Source organism: Biomphalaria glabrata, chromosome 5 (genome assembly GCF_947242115.1).
Source record: "Biomphalaria glabrata chromosome 5, xgBioGlab47.1, whole genome shotgun sequence".
Taxonomy (NCBI): domain Eukaryota; kingdom Metazoa; phylum Mollusca; class Gastropoda; family Planorbidae; genus Biomphalaria; species Biomphalaria glabrata.
In genome coordinates, this window is record NC_074715.1 from 53,990,536 (window position 1) to 54,006,821 (window position 16,286).

General features: G+C 32.9%; 1 protein-coding gene across 4 annotated transcripts in view; it reads left to right on the top strand.

Annotated features, from left to right (window-relative positions):
• The window catches only part of LOC106066797 (F-BAR domain only protein 2-like), a 57,952-nt gene extending 42,769 nt beyond the window's left edge, over positions 1-15,183 (top strand). For all 4 annotated transcript variants that reach the window (XM_056029226.1, XM_056029228.1, XM_056029227.1 and 1 more), the window contains 6 exons: positions 663-856; positions 3,139-3,294; positions 4,045-4,177; positions 5,215-5,417; positions 6,674-6,903; positions 8,976-15,183. In XM_056029226.1, the coding sequence (XP_055885201.1) occupies positions 663-856; positions 3,139-3,294; positions 4,045-4,177; positions 5,215-5,417; positions 6,674-6,903; positions 8,976-9,019 (960 nt within the window). In that variant the 3' untranslated portion in view covers positions 9,020-15,183. The remainder of the gene's footprint in view (positions 1-662; positions 857-3,138; positions 3,295-4,044; positions 4,178-5,214; positions 5,418-6,673; positions 6,904-8,975) is intronic.
• Positions 15,184-16,286: the final 1,103 nt, after the last annotated feature.

Consider the following 16,286-nt stretch of genomic DNA (forward strand, 5'->3'; position numbering starts at 1 on the left):
AACTTTTCATTTTAGTGATATGTAGGTGTAACATTCACCATTAGGCACTGCTTAACCTTGTTTACTGTTTAAAAAAAATAAAATGGCTAGTATATTCATTTGTTCATTGATTCGATTGTTTAACTTTATATTGCTAGTTTGGCTTCACAAATCTAGTTTATTTGATTGCAGTTATGATTCAAACTGATGTGATTACTCTTATTTGACTTATTGATTAGAGTATTCATATTGCAACTTATGGATATTTGTTCTGTTAATGTTGGATTTGTCTAATGTTAAGGGAAGAACAAAGGATCTTCCAAAATCTAGAATTCCAACTGAAGGTATGCTAAATCAAGTAGAAATACCAATAAGCTTAAAAGATTAAACAGCATATCACACTGATCTTGGTGTTCATGGTTATCATATTTTCAATAATGGTCCTGAACGTTGTGAAGCTGATTTGTTATGAACCCAGACTGGCATTGTCTTTAAAATACAATAGCTCCCAGCAATAGAAACGTTTTTGTTTTTTCTCTGGTGTCACTGTTTCATTACATATACCTCAAAAAATATAAATGTTTATTTTGTATAAATGATTGATGTCTAAATTAGGTTTAAAACTTTTTTTAAAAAGCGTAAATGTTTAAAAATCTACATTTTATTTTTGGTCTATGTTTTAGCCTAAACTCAATGGACCAATTCCAATGAGTCGGTCTGACAGTAATGGCAGTATGACTTTTACTACTACCTCTATGCCTATTGGCTCTTCTCGAGGGCCCAGTCCTCTGACTATTGGAATGTCAGATACAGTTCCTTTGGCTATTGCTTTTACAGAAACAGTCAATGCATATTTCAAAGGGCATGATGCACAAAAGTAAGTCATTAGTATAGAAGTTATTCTAGACTGTGAGGTGACAATAGCAAAGATTATAAATTGATAATAATGATTCAATGTATATAGAATTGTTAATGTAGCTCATAGCACAATATGAATATAACTGGTATGAAAAAAAAAACATGAGCTAAAAATGGCAGACTAATCTAAATAAGGTTTGAACAGGTGAGTCCTGATGTTCTTGAAAATTGTAAAGCATGTGGTTGGTCTGAGTTCACTGGGGAGTTCCCACTCTTTGGTCTGTGCAAACAATACATTTTTAGGGAAAAGCATGGCACAACTAGTCAGTTCACTTTGTGCAAGGACATACACTGATGACAAAATGTGGCCACCTTTTAATCCAATTTTCCAGTGGAGTGTACATGTGAGTAGTAGCAGAATTGCATCTTGACTTGCTTGCAGTGACCTTGACATCTAGCTTTCGTGTCAGCATAGAGTTGTAGTTGTAAAGGCAGGAAGGAGGCTATGAAAGTTAGGACTATCTTCTTTGTTGACTCAATAATCAAATATGGTTGGATGTAAGCTAATTTACATAGCTGCAGTAAGAGACCCTTGCCTACTGACAATGTGTGCACCATAAGACAAGAGTTCAAAGAAAACACCAAGATTATAATCTATATGGTCAGAGAAAATCTGGCAGTTCTTGATAGCTGAATCTGTACTCTTCACCATTTTTGTCCACATACAAAACAGGTAAAGGTGCTTTGGTGGTAAAGGAACCAGTCGTTTTTTGTTTGGCTCACTTTTCTTCCTTAGCCAAAAAGTATTAGCCTCCACTCTGGAAGAAAAGCAAGCCAGTTTCTCACACTTGCAACTTTAACTGATTTTGGTTGCCAGACTTGACAAAATTTATTCATCAGCAAAGAATTGAATAAAATACCATTTGGCTCTATAACACCACTGAGTGGTTTTGTGCACATAGTGAACACTACTGGGCCTAGAACCATTCCTTGGGCTGCTCTACAGGTTATTATTAAGTTTTATGAACTGTCCCAGTTACCATAACAATTTGAGTGCATTCAGTCAGGTAGAAACCCAGCCATTTTAACTCTGAACAGACTTATTTTCCACATTTGCCAATTTGCCTTTTTGTTTGTTATTTAAAAACTGATATATTTGGTATTAATTAAAAAGAGAATGCATGCCTTTTTTATAAAACAGTAATCAATTTATCGAAAACAAAAAATTATTTTAATATTAAATTATAAAAATGAAAAGTGAAAACTAATTGACCTCGGATTAGTGTCAAGGATCTAGACCAGATCTGGGAAAATTGTGTGATCCAAATTTAAAAAAAAAAATATTTTGTAATCATATTTATCCATATTGCCACATAACTTTATATATATTACAAATTTAAAACACATAAAATGGAAATCGTGAGCTAATTATTCATGTGACAATCTTTTGAAAAATGAAAACTGATTAACTGTGGAAAGGTCAACAGCTCTAGCTCAAAGAAATATATTAGGATCCAAATTAATTTTAAAAAATTGTTCATGATATTTATTCCTATTTTACAAAATTTATATTTAACACTTTTAAAAATACAAAAAGATTGTCCTGAGCTCATTATCCCATGTTATCTGGAACATCAATCTAAAGAAAATAGTCTTTTTAGGACCCCACTCTTTAAGGATATCTTTCTCTGTAAAAAGTCAGCGCAAGAAGGAAATTCGAGATGTTTAGCAAACTGAAACTATTCAAGATTAAGTTTAAAGAAATGAAAAACATATGGCAGGAAAAAAACTATCAAAGCACTAAGGTTGCCAGCATTGATCCACACACAATGGCCAGGTCATATAATCATGTTGGGAGCATCTACATGGAGTCAGTACTTCTGAAGTATCACAAATGGTGGAGAACCTGACCATCATAATCTCTGATCTAGCATGTCAAAAAGCTGCTAAAAATTCCAGCATTCAAAAGATTTGTATATGTCCTGCATCAGAATTGCAGAGGACTTTGCCTCAGTGCTATGACACTTCCAATATTTTGGGGGAAATTTTTCCTTTCAGATAGAATTTAATCTGCACTAACACAGATTGCTCCAGAAGCTTTGAATGGAATGAAAGATTAGATAGTGGGCAATAATTTTTTAGACTTTCTGAGGCCTGACTAGTTAATTTGTTGTATTTTTCTGAACTTTAATGTGGTAGTTGAGAATATTCTAGACAGTAAGATGACATTTTAGACTGTATTATGACATGAGCTGTTAAAAATTACATATTTTCATTGTCTAATTTTTCTTATTTCCTCAGATGTGTGGTTCGGATCATTGGTAACGTAATGATGTCATTTCCTGCTGGTGTAGTCAAAGTTTTCACTGAGAATCCATCTCCAGCTTTACTTTCATTCCGTATCAAAAATGCAGATCAATGGGAGCAAGTTATTGCTAATTCATCTTTACTTATAAAGTAAGCTCTTTGATTGAGAAATGTTTTTCACTTTTTTTATTTATAATTTATTTTTAATCGGGCCATAATATCCACTTGATTGTATAGCACTATCTTCTGATCTCATGATTTCATTTTACAATATAGTTTGCATTTTTACATCTGTTCTACTTAGGTATATATTTTTTTTACAATTGTTTTTTTGAGTCTGACGCTGGTATATGAAGAGTTGATATACAACGAATGTATATGGCGGCCATTTTTGACAATACCTGTTTTAAACTCATACCTTCTAAAACATGGGCTAAAAATCCGAAAACCTGGGTGGACACGGATCTCGATTTTTTTTTCCTAGAAATTTGACAGTTTTTGTTTATCATTGGGAAAAGAATTACTAGCTCATTGGTCACACTTGGAAATCTCTTAGTTTGTTATAATTCTTTTTTTAAGTATAAAAAGAAATCAATTTAAATTTGGCTATAGAACTTCAAAATATTTATCTTTCAAAAGCGCACCAGCTTTTTTTATATCATGTAAAGAGCTTTTGCATCTGTTCTTGGTTGTAACCCATAATATAGTTATGTTGTACAAAGACCTAAGAAATAAAGAGACCATTTGTGTGAGTACATTTCTTCTCTGACATTTGTATAATTTTGTGCAAGTTTATTTCTGTCACCAAATTATGAGTGCAATTTTTTAAAAATCTTTGAACATGTTTTATTCTATGGCCAGTGTAAGTGTACACCTTTTTTTTTTGTTTGTGTTTTCTAGAGATGAAACTTTGAGTACTGCTACTGTGTATTGTTTTGAGTTTAACATGTCCAACTTAATTGAACACCTAAGGCAGCAAGGAGAACAGAATAAAGCAGCTTCTTATTTCAATATTGATATTCTCAAATATCAGGTATGTTCAGTCTTTTTTTTCATTCTTAAGTACAGTAAATTTAGAGTTTCATAGCATTAGTAATATTTAGTCTTAAAAAAAAATGTATAAAGTAATGGGTCAGTAGCTGTTTAGATATCATGTACATTTGAGTAATTCTAATACTATTATTTTTTTATCCTCTTTGATTGATTTCGGGCGCGTGTTGGCTCAGTGGTTAAATACTTGACTTCCAAACCAAGGAGTCTCGGGTTCAAATCTCAGTGAAGGCTGGTATTTTGAATTTTGGTATTTTAAGGATGCTCCTCAGTCCACCCAACTCAAATAAGTACCTTGGGGAAATTAAATGGGGTTGGTCATGGTGTTGGCCACATGACACCCTTTTTAACTGTTGGCTAATGAAACTGATGACTTTTACATCATCTGCAAAGGGGTACTGTACCTTAACTTTTTTATTTTGATTTCATTCAAGATTTATATATTTTTGGATAATAAATCAACTATGACATTGTCATCCTGTACAAGAAGCTCTCACTTATTCATATCTTAATGATGTTTTAAGAAAGTGAGATAAGTTTTTAAGTTTAAACCATTTCAATTTCATGTTGGCATGGTTCACATAAATCCAAATGACAGTCCAGCGCGCAAACCGCACGACCAGGCAGCCATCCAAAGAAGTCATCTATGTCCCATTTTAAGATTTTTATTTCACTTTTGTAGCCTTTGTCTCATTAGGTAGTCCCAAATATGAACATGTTGCACAGATTTAAGTTAAAGTATAAGGACTAGTCTTAGACTAGGTGTTTCTCAAAAGGGAAACAGTACTGACACTTGTTTAAAAATAAAGACTTCAGTTTTTTTTAAGCTAGCCATTAATAACTGTAATAACTCATTTCAGTTTATAATCTGTCATAAAAAAAATTTTTTTTAATTTAATAATTCTCGAAAATTCCTTTTTTAAGAAATGGAAGTACCGCTAATTATTGAAATTTTTTCTTTCTTTTATATTCCCTCTGAAAAATGGATTTAATACTGGTGAAATCATTGTTTTGAATCAGGTGAAGTCATTACCAGGTGTAGAAAGTACTCCATTGCCATTAGTTGTTTACTGGAAATGTGAAGACAATGTGACAGATTATAGACTGGACTACAGATATAATCCTAAAGCAATGTCCTCTCCAGTTACTTTGAAAAATGTGGTGGTAGCTGTTCCCCTTGATGCTGAAGTTACTAAGATGCAGAGTTTACCCAATGGAGTATGGTAATTATATCTTTATTCAAATTAATACAAGTAAAAATCTATGTTGCTTTAAAAACTGAATATAGAAGTCACATTTTACAACCGTAAAACTTCTATTTCTATTTGTTCAAACAGAATAGTGAAGTTTACACTAGAATTTGTTTTTTATTTCCTTTACCTATCCCTTAGTCTGTTGTACTGTTGGGGCACCATGCAAGATTTGTCAACTGTCTTTCTCCATTCCTCTCTGTCTTTTGGCTTAGTTAGAACCTCTTTCAATGGCAGGCCCGCTCATTCTTTTATGTCTGCCTCTTCTTTTTTTTCCTGGTACTGTTTCCTGAAGGAAGGACTTTGCAAGCCCCTAAGACCTTGTTACGTAATATGGTCATAGATTTTTAGCTTGCGTTTTTTTTCTTGATAGTTAGCAGGTCATCATGGGCTCCAATCGCTGCAGTCAACCTGCCTCCAATCTCTTGGTTTGTTATGCACTAGGATGTTCAGCTTTAAATCTGAAAGAATGTCCGAACTATGTTAAACAAACAAACATCAGCTTTGTGACCTAGTCTAATTTATGTTTTACAAATGAGACATTTGAACTGGCTGCAGGTGAATTTTTTAAACTGCAATGTGCATTCTAGGACTGAAGGCAGCCAACCATCAAAACACAATTTACTGAAGATGGTGAAAACATAGTGTATAGAAACTTTGACATTTTTTTTTTTACTTTGAATCCAATTTAATGGAGTTTGCTTCCTTTCCAATACGTTTTAACAAGTTAAGCTATTTAGCAATAACAATAGGCCTTGATATTAAAGCTGGTCAAACAAATATGTTGCCAAGTTATTTCCCTTTTCTGGTCTACATAAAAAAAAAAGTATGTGTAACTTTCAGCTTAATTCAGACCACACTATACTTTGTTGTTGATTTGTAACTTCTGCATTGGTTGTAGCCCAAACCTCCTGCTGGCTAGTAGGGGATGGCAGTGGGCAGGGTTCGAACTTACGACCATCATGACAACAGTCCAAAGAGAAAACTACATTTGCTATGCAGCCACCTAGCATATAATGGCATTGAATAATAATTATTATGTTTAACACATAGGATGCTTTGAACATTATTATCTTCTTTTTTTCTTGAAATGTCTGTAATTTAAAAGATAAGGCAAACCTGATATGATTAAAATAAAAACTAACAACTTGTTGAAAATTAGCTTTGTTAAAGTTGTTCTCATCTTTATGTTCATTTCATTTTATTCCAATTTCTAATTGTAACTCTAGGGATGCTACTGCCAAAAGGGCCAATTGGAGATTAAATGATATATCTGAAGTCAGTGAACAAGAATCCCAAGGCTGTATACGTGCCAAATTTGAAATGACTGCAGGGCCTACTAAAGCTGTAACTACAGCAGTACAGTTTGCTGCTGAAGGTGCCACATTATCTGGTGTTGACTTTGAACTAGCTGGGTCTGGTTATAGAATATCTTTATTAAAAAAACGCTTTGCTACAGGTACAGTTTGTTTCTATCACACTTTTCAAAAAATATGTTTGCCTTTATTAAATAGTCTATACACAGAATATAATACATTTATAATATTTCAGTGTAGCTTTGTTAAAACAAATTATTCCATCCACAGCTTATAATGCTTGTGGCCTCTTTTCATTGAGAGTGGAAGTATATCCATATTTGTAGTATCATTTATCAATGCAACATCACATTCTCAGATACATGCAATTATGCACTGGAGTTACACAGTATTATGTTAATTTCCAACTTTATCCATAAAATATATAAAAATTCAAAGTTTGAAATGAATTTGAAATCACAGCGGTAATAAAAGTATAAAATACTTATAATAATGATGTTGGACTGATTCCTTGAATTGACCAACAATGACCATGATATTGTCTTTTTTTGTCTTTCTTTTATAGTATTTAGAAAGACCTTTTCAGAACTCTTTACCCTTTCTTTTAAATTTTCTTTCGTGCCAGTTATATCCATTTATACACAAAACAATTTGTCAAGACTTCAACTTAAAACTTGGCTAGTTATTAAGAATTGTTGTCCGTTTTGACTTGCCATAGCCTGCCTTCTGTACCAAATGTGTATTCAATAGTGACGTTTCCATTTACCTTAAAACTACTACTATATTACTGTTTACTTAACTTGTTGCTGACCAGTCTCTTTACCTAGGACTGTGATAAGCAATGAAGGACCACTAAATGTTAATTTTTTTCTTTATTCTGAAGCCCCAGTTCTACAGAATGGACATGTTAAAGATCTTATCTTATCTTATATAATACAGACGTTACTTCAAAAAAGAAGATGATTACGTCCTACGCGTCATGCATTTAGTCATGCATATTAACCAATGACTTAAATTCTGCCAAGTCACTGGTTTTCCTGGCTAGCTCAGGCAACCCATTCCATGCTCTAATAGCACTAGGGAAGAAGGAGTATTTGTACAAATTTGTCCTAGCATATGGGATGAGGAATGTGCCTTTATCTTTGTGTCTTTCAGATTATTTTATTAAATTTTGTTTTTGTATTTGAAGATTATGGTTCAGTGTTTTATGTATGATTGCTACTTTACTTTTGAGCCTTCTGTCCTGAAGGCTTTCTAAATTTAGTGATTTTACTAAAGGTGTTACTCTAGTCAAATGTGAATATTCGTTTGTTATGATCCTTCTAGAAAGCCATAATCTTTTTTTCTGGGTTGTGTTTAGTTGATAATTGCATTAGCCATGTATTCTCTCCAGATTTTAACAGTTGCTTAGTTTTATTGATTATGTAACATTTTAAAGAACACAGATACTCAATGTAGGACTAAATTGCAGGTGGGAAGCTATGGTAGTGGCCACTGAGCATCTCCAATGGGAAAAAAAAACTGATAATAGACTGGTCACTTTGAATGGAATTAATGAAAACTAAAGGCCAACACACTATATCTATGAAGCCAGTACATTCAAAAGGGATAAATTAGAATGACCCAGAGTCATGTAGCTCTAATGCATGCCTAAGACTTGTTTGGCTGCCGGTAGTGTCACTCCATACAGTTGTCTCAATGGTCCTGGGTTAGAATCCTGCCCACCAACATCTCTTGCTGAATGCTGTCCTGCAGAGCTAGGACATAATAATCTTCAGTCCTGTGTGAACATTTGAAACTTTACAAGTTGTTACAATTTTGCTATGAATTAATGGATTTATGCATTTTACATTTTTTGATCTACAACTAAATGAAAAATTATGTAAGCTGTTGTAAGGAAATGCACTAAGATTTAGCACATTTATAATAATCTGCTTAATTGATTTTTCAGTCTGCTGTTGCTTCTGATTAATATTTTTTTTTCTTTACATTATCTTAGTCACACAATGCTCTTGTAGCATCTACTTGAAAAAAAAAAAAGGATTTATCTGCTTTATAATAAGTAATGCTAGGTCATAAAGAGAATTCTAAAAATGCTTCATAATTTACTTTCAGTTCTAGTTAATTGTTTTCTTAAAATAACCTTTTCACCTAGGAAATATTTTCACTTGTGCACTAAAGCTAAATATGACAAATACATTTTGTTTTATTTCAGGGAAATATTTTGTGGACCCAGAACCATCTGTAAGCTATGCATGATTGTCAAGGAATCAGGTCCTGTTCTACATACATGTAGCAGACATATTTGTGTGTTCCATTTGTGTGCAACTGACTGGCTGTGTTGTTAAATAGTTCTGGTCACTATCAACAAAATTTTCAATATTTTTTATTGTACACACACACATCCTTAGTCTAAAAATAAACTTTTGTTAGATATATTGTTTATTTGTTGGTGATTAATTGGATGAAATATTTATAATTGTTAAATGATTTCTTTTTTCATGATATGATGCCTTTAATTTGCTTTATGTACAGAGCCTTACTTTCGTCAGTCAACAAAATAATTTTACTATGGTGTTTTTTTTAATTATTAATTATGAAAATGTCTTTTGTGGACTATTTCCTTTGCAGCAACAGCAATACCAAGGGTAGAAATACCAGTTGGCTGTATCTATCCTTTTGATTAAAATAGAGTACTATGTTAATCAGAAGAGTTAATTTGCATACTTGACATTTCATTAAATTAAAGATTTTTAAGTACTGCCTAAATTAATATAGCCCATGATTGCTTTGTAATCATCTAGTGTCATTAATCAATCTCTCAGAAGTGTAATACTTAATCTTATTCACTAGCTGTATTGTACCTTATCAAAGGCGTAGTACATCTTGGCTGCAATAGATTTTAAGTTTGCAGATTTTCTGAATATTAATTTTGCTTTAAAAAAAAAGGAGTTTACAAACTTAATTGCTTAAGCTTGACTTATAGAACAGAAGATTTTTGGCTTTAGCGAGTTAATGGCTCTTAAAAGATGTCTGTCACTCTTGCGTGATATTCATATCTACTGAAGATTTATCTGTCTTATATCATTGATACAGAAGTTTCCAAGTTAAGTATTTCATGTGGGTTTCCAGCCATGTACTTCACTGATACTTGTAGTTTCTAGCCTAGCTTGTACATAAGTCTTATGTATGATATTTTATCATATCTTGTATAGTATTTACTCAAACTTATACCGTAGGTGTATCAATTTACTATTGTTGTATCCAACACTGCAATAACAGACGTAATTGGATTATTTGGAATGTAGTCGTCTTTTTTTTTATTATTCTTGTTTTTACAAAGTTATAATTTTGTATTGAGTCACCATTCCAATTATGTCTACTGTACAGACTTAAATATAAATATATTAAAACATGTCTTTTTTTTTTCATTCTGCCCCCTATTCCAGTTTTTTCTAACCCAGTACTTGGCCATAAGAGCAATAATGGTGTCAATGTGACATCCTTCTTTAGTGTTTGGCTTTTAAATTGTTGTTTTAACATAACTTTTAGTTGCTCTAAGTCAGTAATAATTTTAGTGTTTTCAGATCTTGACGAGTTTTTTCTTTTTTTTTTTTTTTGGGTAACAGCTAGTCAAACTTTACCGTTTTAGCATTTTAGTCCAGCTTCCGGGGCGCATTCCTGGGCCTTGGATAAAGGGGTCATGGGTGGCCCATGCGTCATGATCCCTCTCTCGACTTTGCTGACGTGATCCAAAGGAACGCATCGCATTACATTTGGCACCAACTCAGTTGCAGAAGCTGCCGGAGGGAATTTCATAGCTGATACTCCTAAGGGGCTTCACTCCTGATTTCTCCTCGAGGTTGTCTCCTGAAGCCTCAGTACCGCAAGGCAGCGGGGGTTTGAAGTCAGAGTACCCCTCTCCTAGATGAACTGCCTTACTAGGCTGACGAGCTCCATCTGCCCGAAGCTCCCGGTTTTGTGGCGCCAGGTATCCGCCTTCACCCCTTCACCTGTTAGTAAGAGCAGTTTCGCCGGGCTTAATATCTAAGCCACACGAGCAGGCCAGGTGCTGGACTTAGTTGCCAGAGGCATGCCATTAGGAGTATTTTATAGACAATGGGAGCTTAACCCCATTGACACCCCTGGCCATGACAACCTTTGAAACCAGTCCAGCTAGTAATATAGTAAAATCAGATATAAATCACTATAATCATGGGGAATTTGCTTCATATTCCTATTCTGTTACCTCCAGAAACTGTGAAAATAGTGTGGTGGACTTGTTGAACTGGCTCATCTGGCCTCTCTCTCTCATCCTCACCTTCATTGAAAAATAAAATTGTAGCTGAAGAAATATGTTGCATTTAAAAGCTAATTCAGTTTAGAATACTCATCATACACATTTGTCTACACATTTGGAAACACTTTTCCTCAAAAAAAATAAAAAATGTTATTCATGTCATCTCACATTGCATGTATAAGCTTTTTTTTTTTAATATGAACTAGTTGGACACTGGTTACTGAAATATTTTGTCTTACTTCTTAAAAAGAAACTCTGTGAAAGTTTTTAACTAATTTTTTTTTAGTATATTCACTATTTGTTGGTTGGTCTAAAAAAATCTAACATTTTGTTCTAAAATATGTACAGTTCGTCTAGTGTTAGGAAAATGTTGCTATATCATTGTTTCTTTTTTTAGAAATGCAAAAAAGTTTTTTTGATTTTTATAGGAACAAAAATAAAACACAGCAAATTGTTACCGCAACGAAAATGATTTATAAGATTGACCTGAGTTACTTCGTTTCTCTTTCAAAGTTTCTCTCTGTGCATTCATTTAGGCATTATTGTAAATGAGAAAATATTTATTTAAACAACAATGTTTCGTGCTAGTAATTTACTTCTATGCCGACAAGATTACAATATTAAAATTGTATTTAGGTTCAGTTATATTTTTACTTGTTTATGCTGTCTACATTTTATTTAGAAAAATAATAATCATTTAATACGTTTATGAAGGTAAGCTAAGCAAGCCCAATCATTTAATAGACTGAGCAACTTATTTAGCTTCTCAGTCCAATGTGAAATTTTAAATAGTAAGGACCACAAATAGCATAAAAAACTGTCTCAGTAGAAAACAACGTCAGCAGTCCATCAGTGTTTTTTACTATGCACAAGACTCTCTTGGAGACTGTTTCAGCAACACCAAACTGTGTTAGTAGGCCATTTCAGTACTTGTAAAAAGCCATTTCAGTCCATCAGTGTTGGTACCATACCATTGCAGTCCATCAAACTATTTTGGTACAAGATTACATCAGATTGGATTGAAACTTAATCGTTTCAATTTATCAGATTGTTGGTACCTTTGAAAATGTCCTTTTTGTAGAATCAGAGCGGCAAGCTCCCTTGACTACTGCAGTGGATGACTCCCAGTATACATGCCTGTACCAGGAACTCTTCACCCACAATGACATCTATCATTACTAAAGAGTGTTGGTACCAAATTGTTTCAGTACATCAAGATGACTGGCAGACCATGTAATGTGATAGACCCTTCGGATTTTAGTCACTATAGTTCCAAATTCAAACCCTGCATATCCTCATCCCCTGCATTTCTGCAGGTTAGGGCTATGAAATAATACCTGTGTATGAAGAGTATTTACTGCCAGAATAACTTAACAATTAGTGCCAGAATGTAACTATGTAGTATGTGAAGTTTTAAGTAACTTGCAAGGCGTAGGACTTGTTTCTTAAATATTGAATTACAAGTCAAGGTTAATTTTGCATGCTTAAAGCATGAAAGATGTGATGTAGCTGCACTATACAAAAAAAAAATTTTTTCAATTAGAAATTGAATTTGTATAAATATTCTAATTTGTGCAAATGATAACCAAGGATGATATTGAAAAGAAGTTATGCTAACACAGCGGTTCTCAACCTTTTGTGCTCGGCGACCCTTTTTACAATCCCCCACTTAGCCGTGACCCCTCCCCCGCACACACACACAGCAATTGAAGAATAGACAATAACAATCCATTTTTTCAATGGTCTTTGGCGACCCCTGGCAAATTGTCAATCGACCCCCAAGGGGGTCGCGACCCACAGGTTGAGAACCCCTGTGCTAACATGAAAGGTTTAGATTAAATTATACATTGACATATGTTTTTTTTTAACATGTAAAAGATTTTACACAATGCTGGGAAATGTAGACCACAAAAAATGAATTAAAAAGTGTATCTTTGTTACAAATGATTTTAGCAGCTTTTAAATATTTTTTTTTACCACACATTTTTCTTCAATAATATGATTAATAATGAATCAAAATCTTGAACATTCAAATAATTATGTTATGGGAAAAAAAAACAAAAAAAAACATCACAATGAGAATTAGACTATACTAAAAAAAATATTTTCTTAAAATCTGATTTAAATCAAATAAAATTATGATTAAAAAAAATCTTAATTTCTATCAAAAAAATTCTTTTCAATGTTGTTTAATGTGTCATACTTTAATTTAGAAAAATTATAATTTTTATTCATGTTTGATACTGCAAGAGTCAACGGTTTAGTGAAAGTTTTCATCCACAAAAAGAGAAAAAAAAGTATACGAAGGTGAAAATAATTTCACTAAATTTTTAACTTGCTAGCATTTCTCAGCACCATTCTTACATTTTTAAATACAATGCGCCTCTATTATGTGTTGTTGTCTTCAAAACGGTGTCATACATTTTGATTCCTCCTTGTTCCAATACAAAAAAACATATTTTTTTTTTGCAAAACATTTTAATTAAATATTTTATATTAATTAGTTATAAATTGAAATATACAATATTACGTTCGCTAGACATTTAGTAGTTGTCTTTGAGAGAAATGTATGTTACCTTTAAAGCCATTGTTTCTTATTTAAGTTTTTGAATGATTGATATTAAATCTTTAGGGAAACAATTCCTCTTTCAAAATGTCAACAAAATGTCAAAGCACCAGAAGTTTTTTTTTTAAATTGCTAAAAAATCAGACTTGTACAAAGTTTTTTGTTGGCCATCCTCCATTAAACAAGTGCAATTAACTCTTTCTCTTCTATTTGACGATACCATTGTTTATGTGACCCAATTAAATTAATTTTTGTTTTTATAAACATTTGTGTTATATAAAAAGAGCAAGCATTCCCCTACAATTCTATACCAAATAAAATATTTTCTTCTAATAAAGTAATAGAAGTTTAATCATAACAGGAAAGTGAACTATAAATGAACAAAAAGAAATAATTCCCTCGGATCATGGAGAATAATTACGGAGAGAAAGAGTTAATGTGAGTTTCTTAAAAGTCACCTTGAGGCTTTAGAAAACTAGAAAACAATATTTCCTTAAAACTTTTTTTTTAATCCCTGTAAATTGCATAGTTGAGTGATGAAATGTACCTCAAAAATTTGTGTACATTAATAATTGGTGTGATGTCTTTGTTTGCTTGTCTCTAGATTTCCTGTTGAAATTGATTGTAAATAATTCTAATGTTGATAAGAGTATACGAAGAATCCATATTAAACTCAACTGATTTTTGACCATTCTAATGATATGACATTTTGTATGTCAGTATACTTGTTTTTTTTTTTTTTCGTTAGTTTTTTTTTTTTTTTTAAATGTATATGTTTTAGAAAGGTGACATTGAAAATAACATTTGTTTTTCCGGGGTCACTTATACCACTTGAATACATAGACAATTTATTTTAGTCATTTCAAAATGTTTATAATTTAAGGACATTGAGAATTATTGACTGATATTTGTTTTAAGTGGCATAGGTCTCTCTTATTAATCATTAATAATTTGCAACAGAAAAAAAAAATTGACTTCACTTGCCCTTGGTTTTCTGCTATTAAAGTTAATATTTATTTAGATCTATTTTAATGCTGTTAAACCATGACTACTGTTATAATAGGTAAAAAAAAAGAATTGGTTAATGTGAATGCTTAAGTTTATGGCTTCCAGAAGTTTCTTTTAGAAGGTTGTTGGTTTTTTTTTTTAAATTAAGTGAATTTAGACTACCTCTAACAGTATCAGGCATGTGACAGGTGAAAGAAAGGGTTGGTCATTATGCTGGCCATATGACACCCTCATCAAATTTAGCCAATAGAAACGTTAGCTTCACATCATCTCCCCTATAGACAAGGTATCCTAGAGAAACTTGACTTACTGTATTAATAGACTCATTATAACAAGGGCTGTTGGGGTTGAGGAAGATTGCTGTGGGCTTTGGAATGTCATGAAGTTCAGGAGAGGAAGGCTAACAGTGACGTGCAATATTTGTTTGGTAGCAGCTGCCTTGATTCATGTTTTGTTATATTTTCCATTTAGTCTGCAAATGTCAATGGTATACAAGTTTTTTGTTGTCCAATAGACCATATGGTAGTTTGAATTAAATGTTTCTTTGAACCAATTTTTTAAATTATTTTTTCTAAAGAATTTATTAAATGTTAAACGTCAATCGGTGACCACAAGAGTTGCAAAGTTATGAACATAGAATTCAAGGACCATTTCCATTATGCTAAGCTTCACTGTCAAGCAGAAGCCCCAGTCTCTGTTTACTGGCAGAGCAGTTTGATACAGGAGTTTCAAATCTGTCTTTATAGTCCTTTCTCAGGACTACCATGTTCAATATATTCAACAAAGTTGTTCTGTCCGTAGCAAACATTGTTCTTACTATGTACAGCTTTCAAATCTTATTAAAACAAGGAAAGAACTGCTCTTTGTTTACTAGCCAGCTCTACGATTAGACTAAAAAAGAATTTGAAAAAAAAAATATTACTACTGAATCTTTGAACAGAAACTGAAAAAAAGGGGTGGGGTCGAAACGAAATAGGATTTAACTTTCCTAGGTCAAAATTTGTTACCGTGATTTACTGAATTAATATTAAAGCAATAAAAGCTCGTAAGACCCGAATAACTCGTTTCTTTGACATTGGGAGGAATGTTGGCGTTGTGAAGGGAAAAACCGGAGTTCAACTAGCTTCTAAAATGGCTGGAAAGTGATGTGCTTGAATTTATCTAGAAAGGATATGATAAGAATCCATTTACGAGTTGGACCCCTTCGTGTGATTTACAAAAGATAACATTTATGTAATTTTCAACATTGGGGTGATTGAATAAAAATGTTGGTCCTTCTTCCCTAGCGCTATGGGTTGCCTGAGCTAGCCAGGAAAACCAGTGACTTAGAATTTAAGTCATTGGTTAATATGCATATCTAAATGCATGACACGTAGGACGTAATCATCTTCTTTTTTGAAGTAACGTCTGTATTATATAAGATAAGAAATATGCCAAAGCTTGAGAAGACAGCGAAAGTTTATCTTGAAGATGCTAAATACTCGTCAGCGTTTTCTTCTCTAAAATTCTAATTCAAATGGGACTGCAAGAAATCTCCATTCTCCACCAACCGTTTCAATAAGTGTCCAACGTGCTGTCACCTGATGCACATACCTTGCCGTGGTGTGACAGCTTGAGTGCCTCAATGACCCTCAGAGCTATACCGGCGGGAG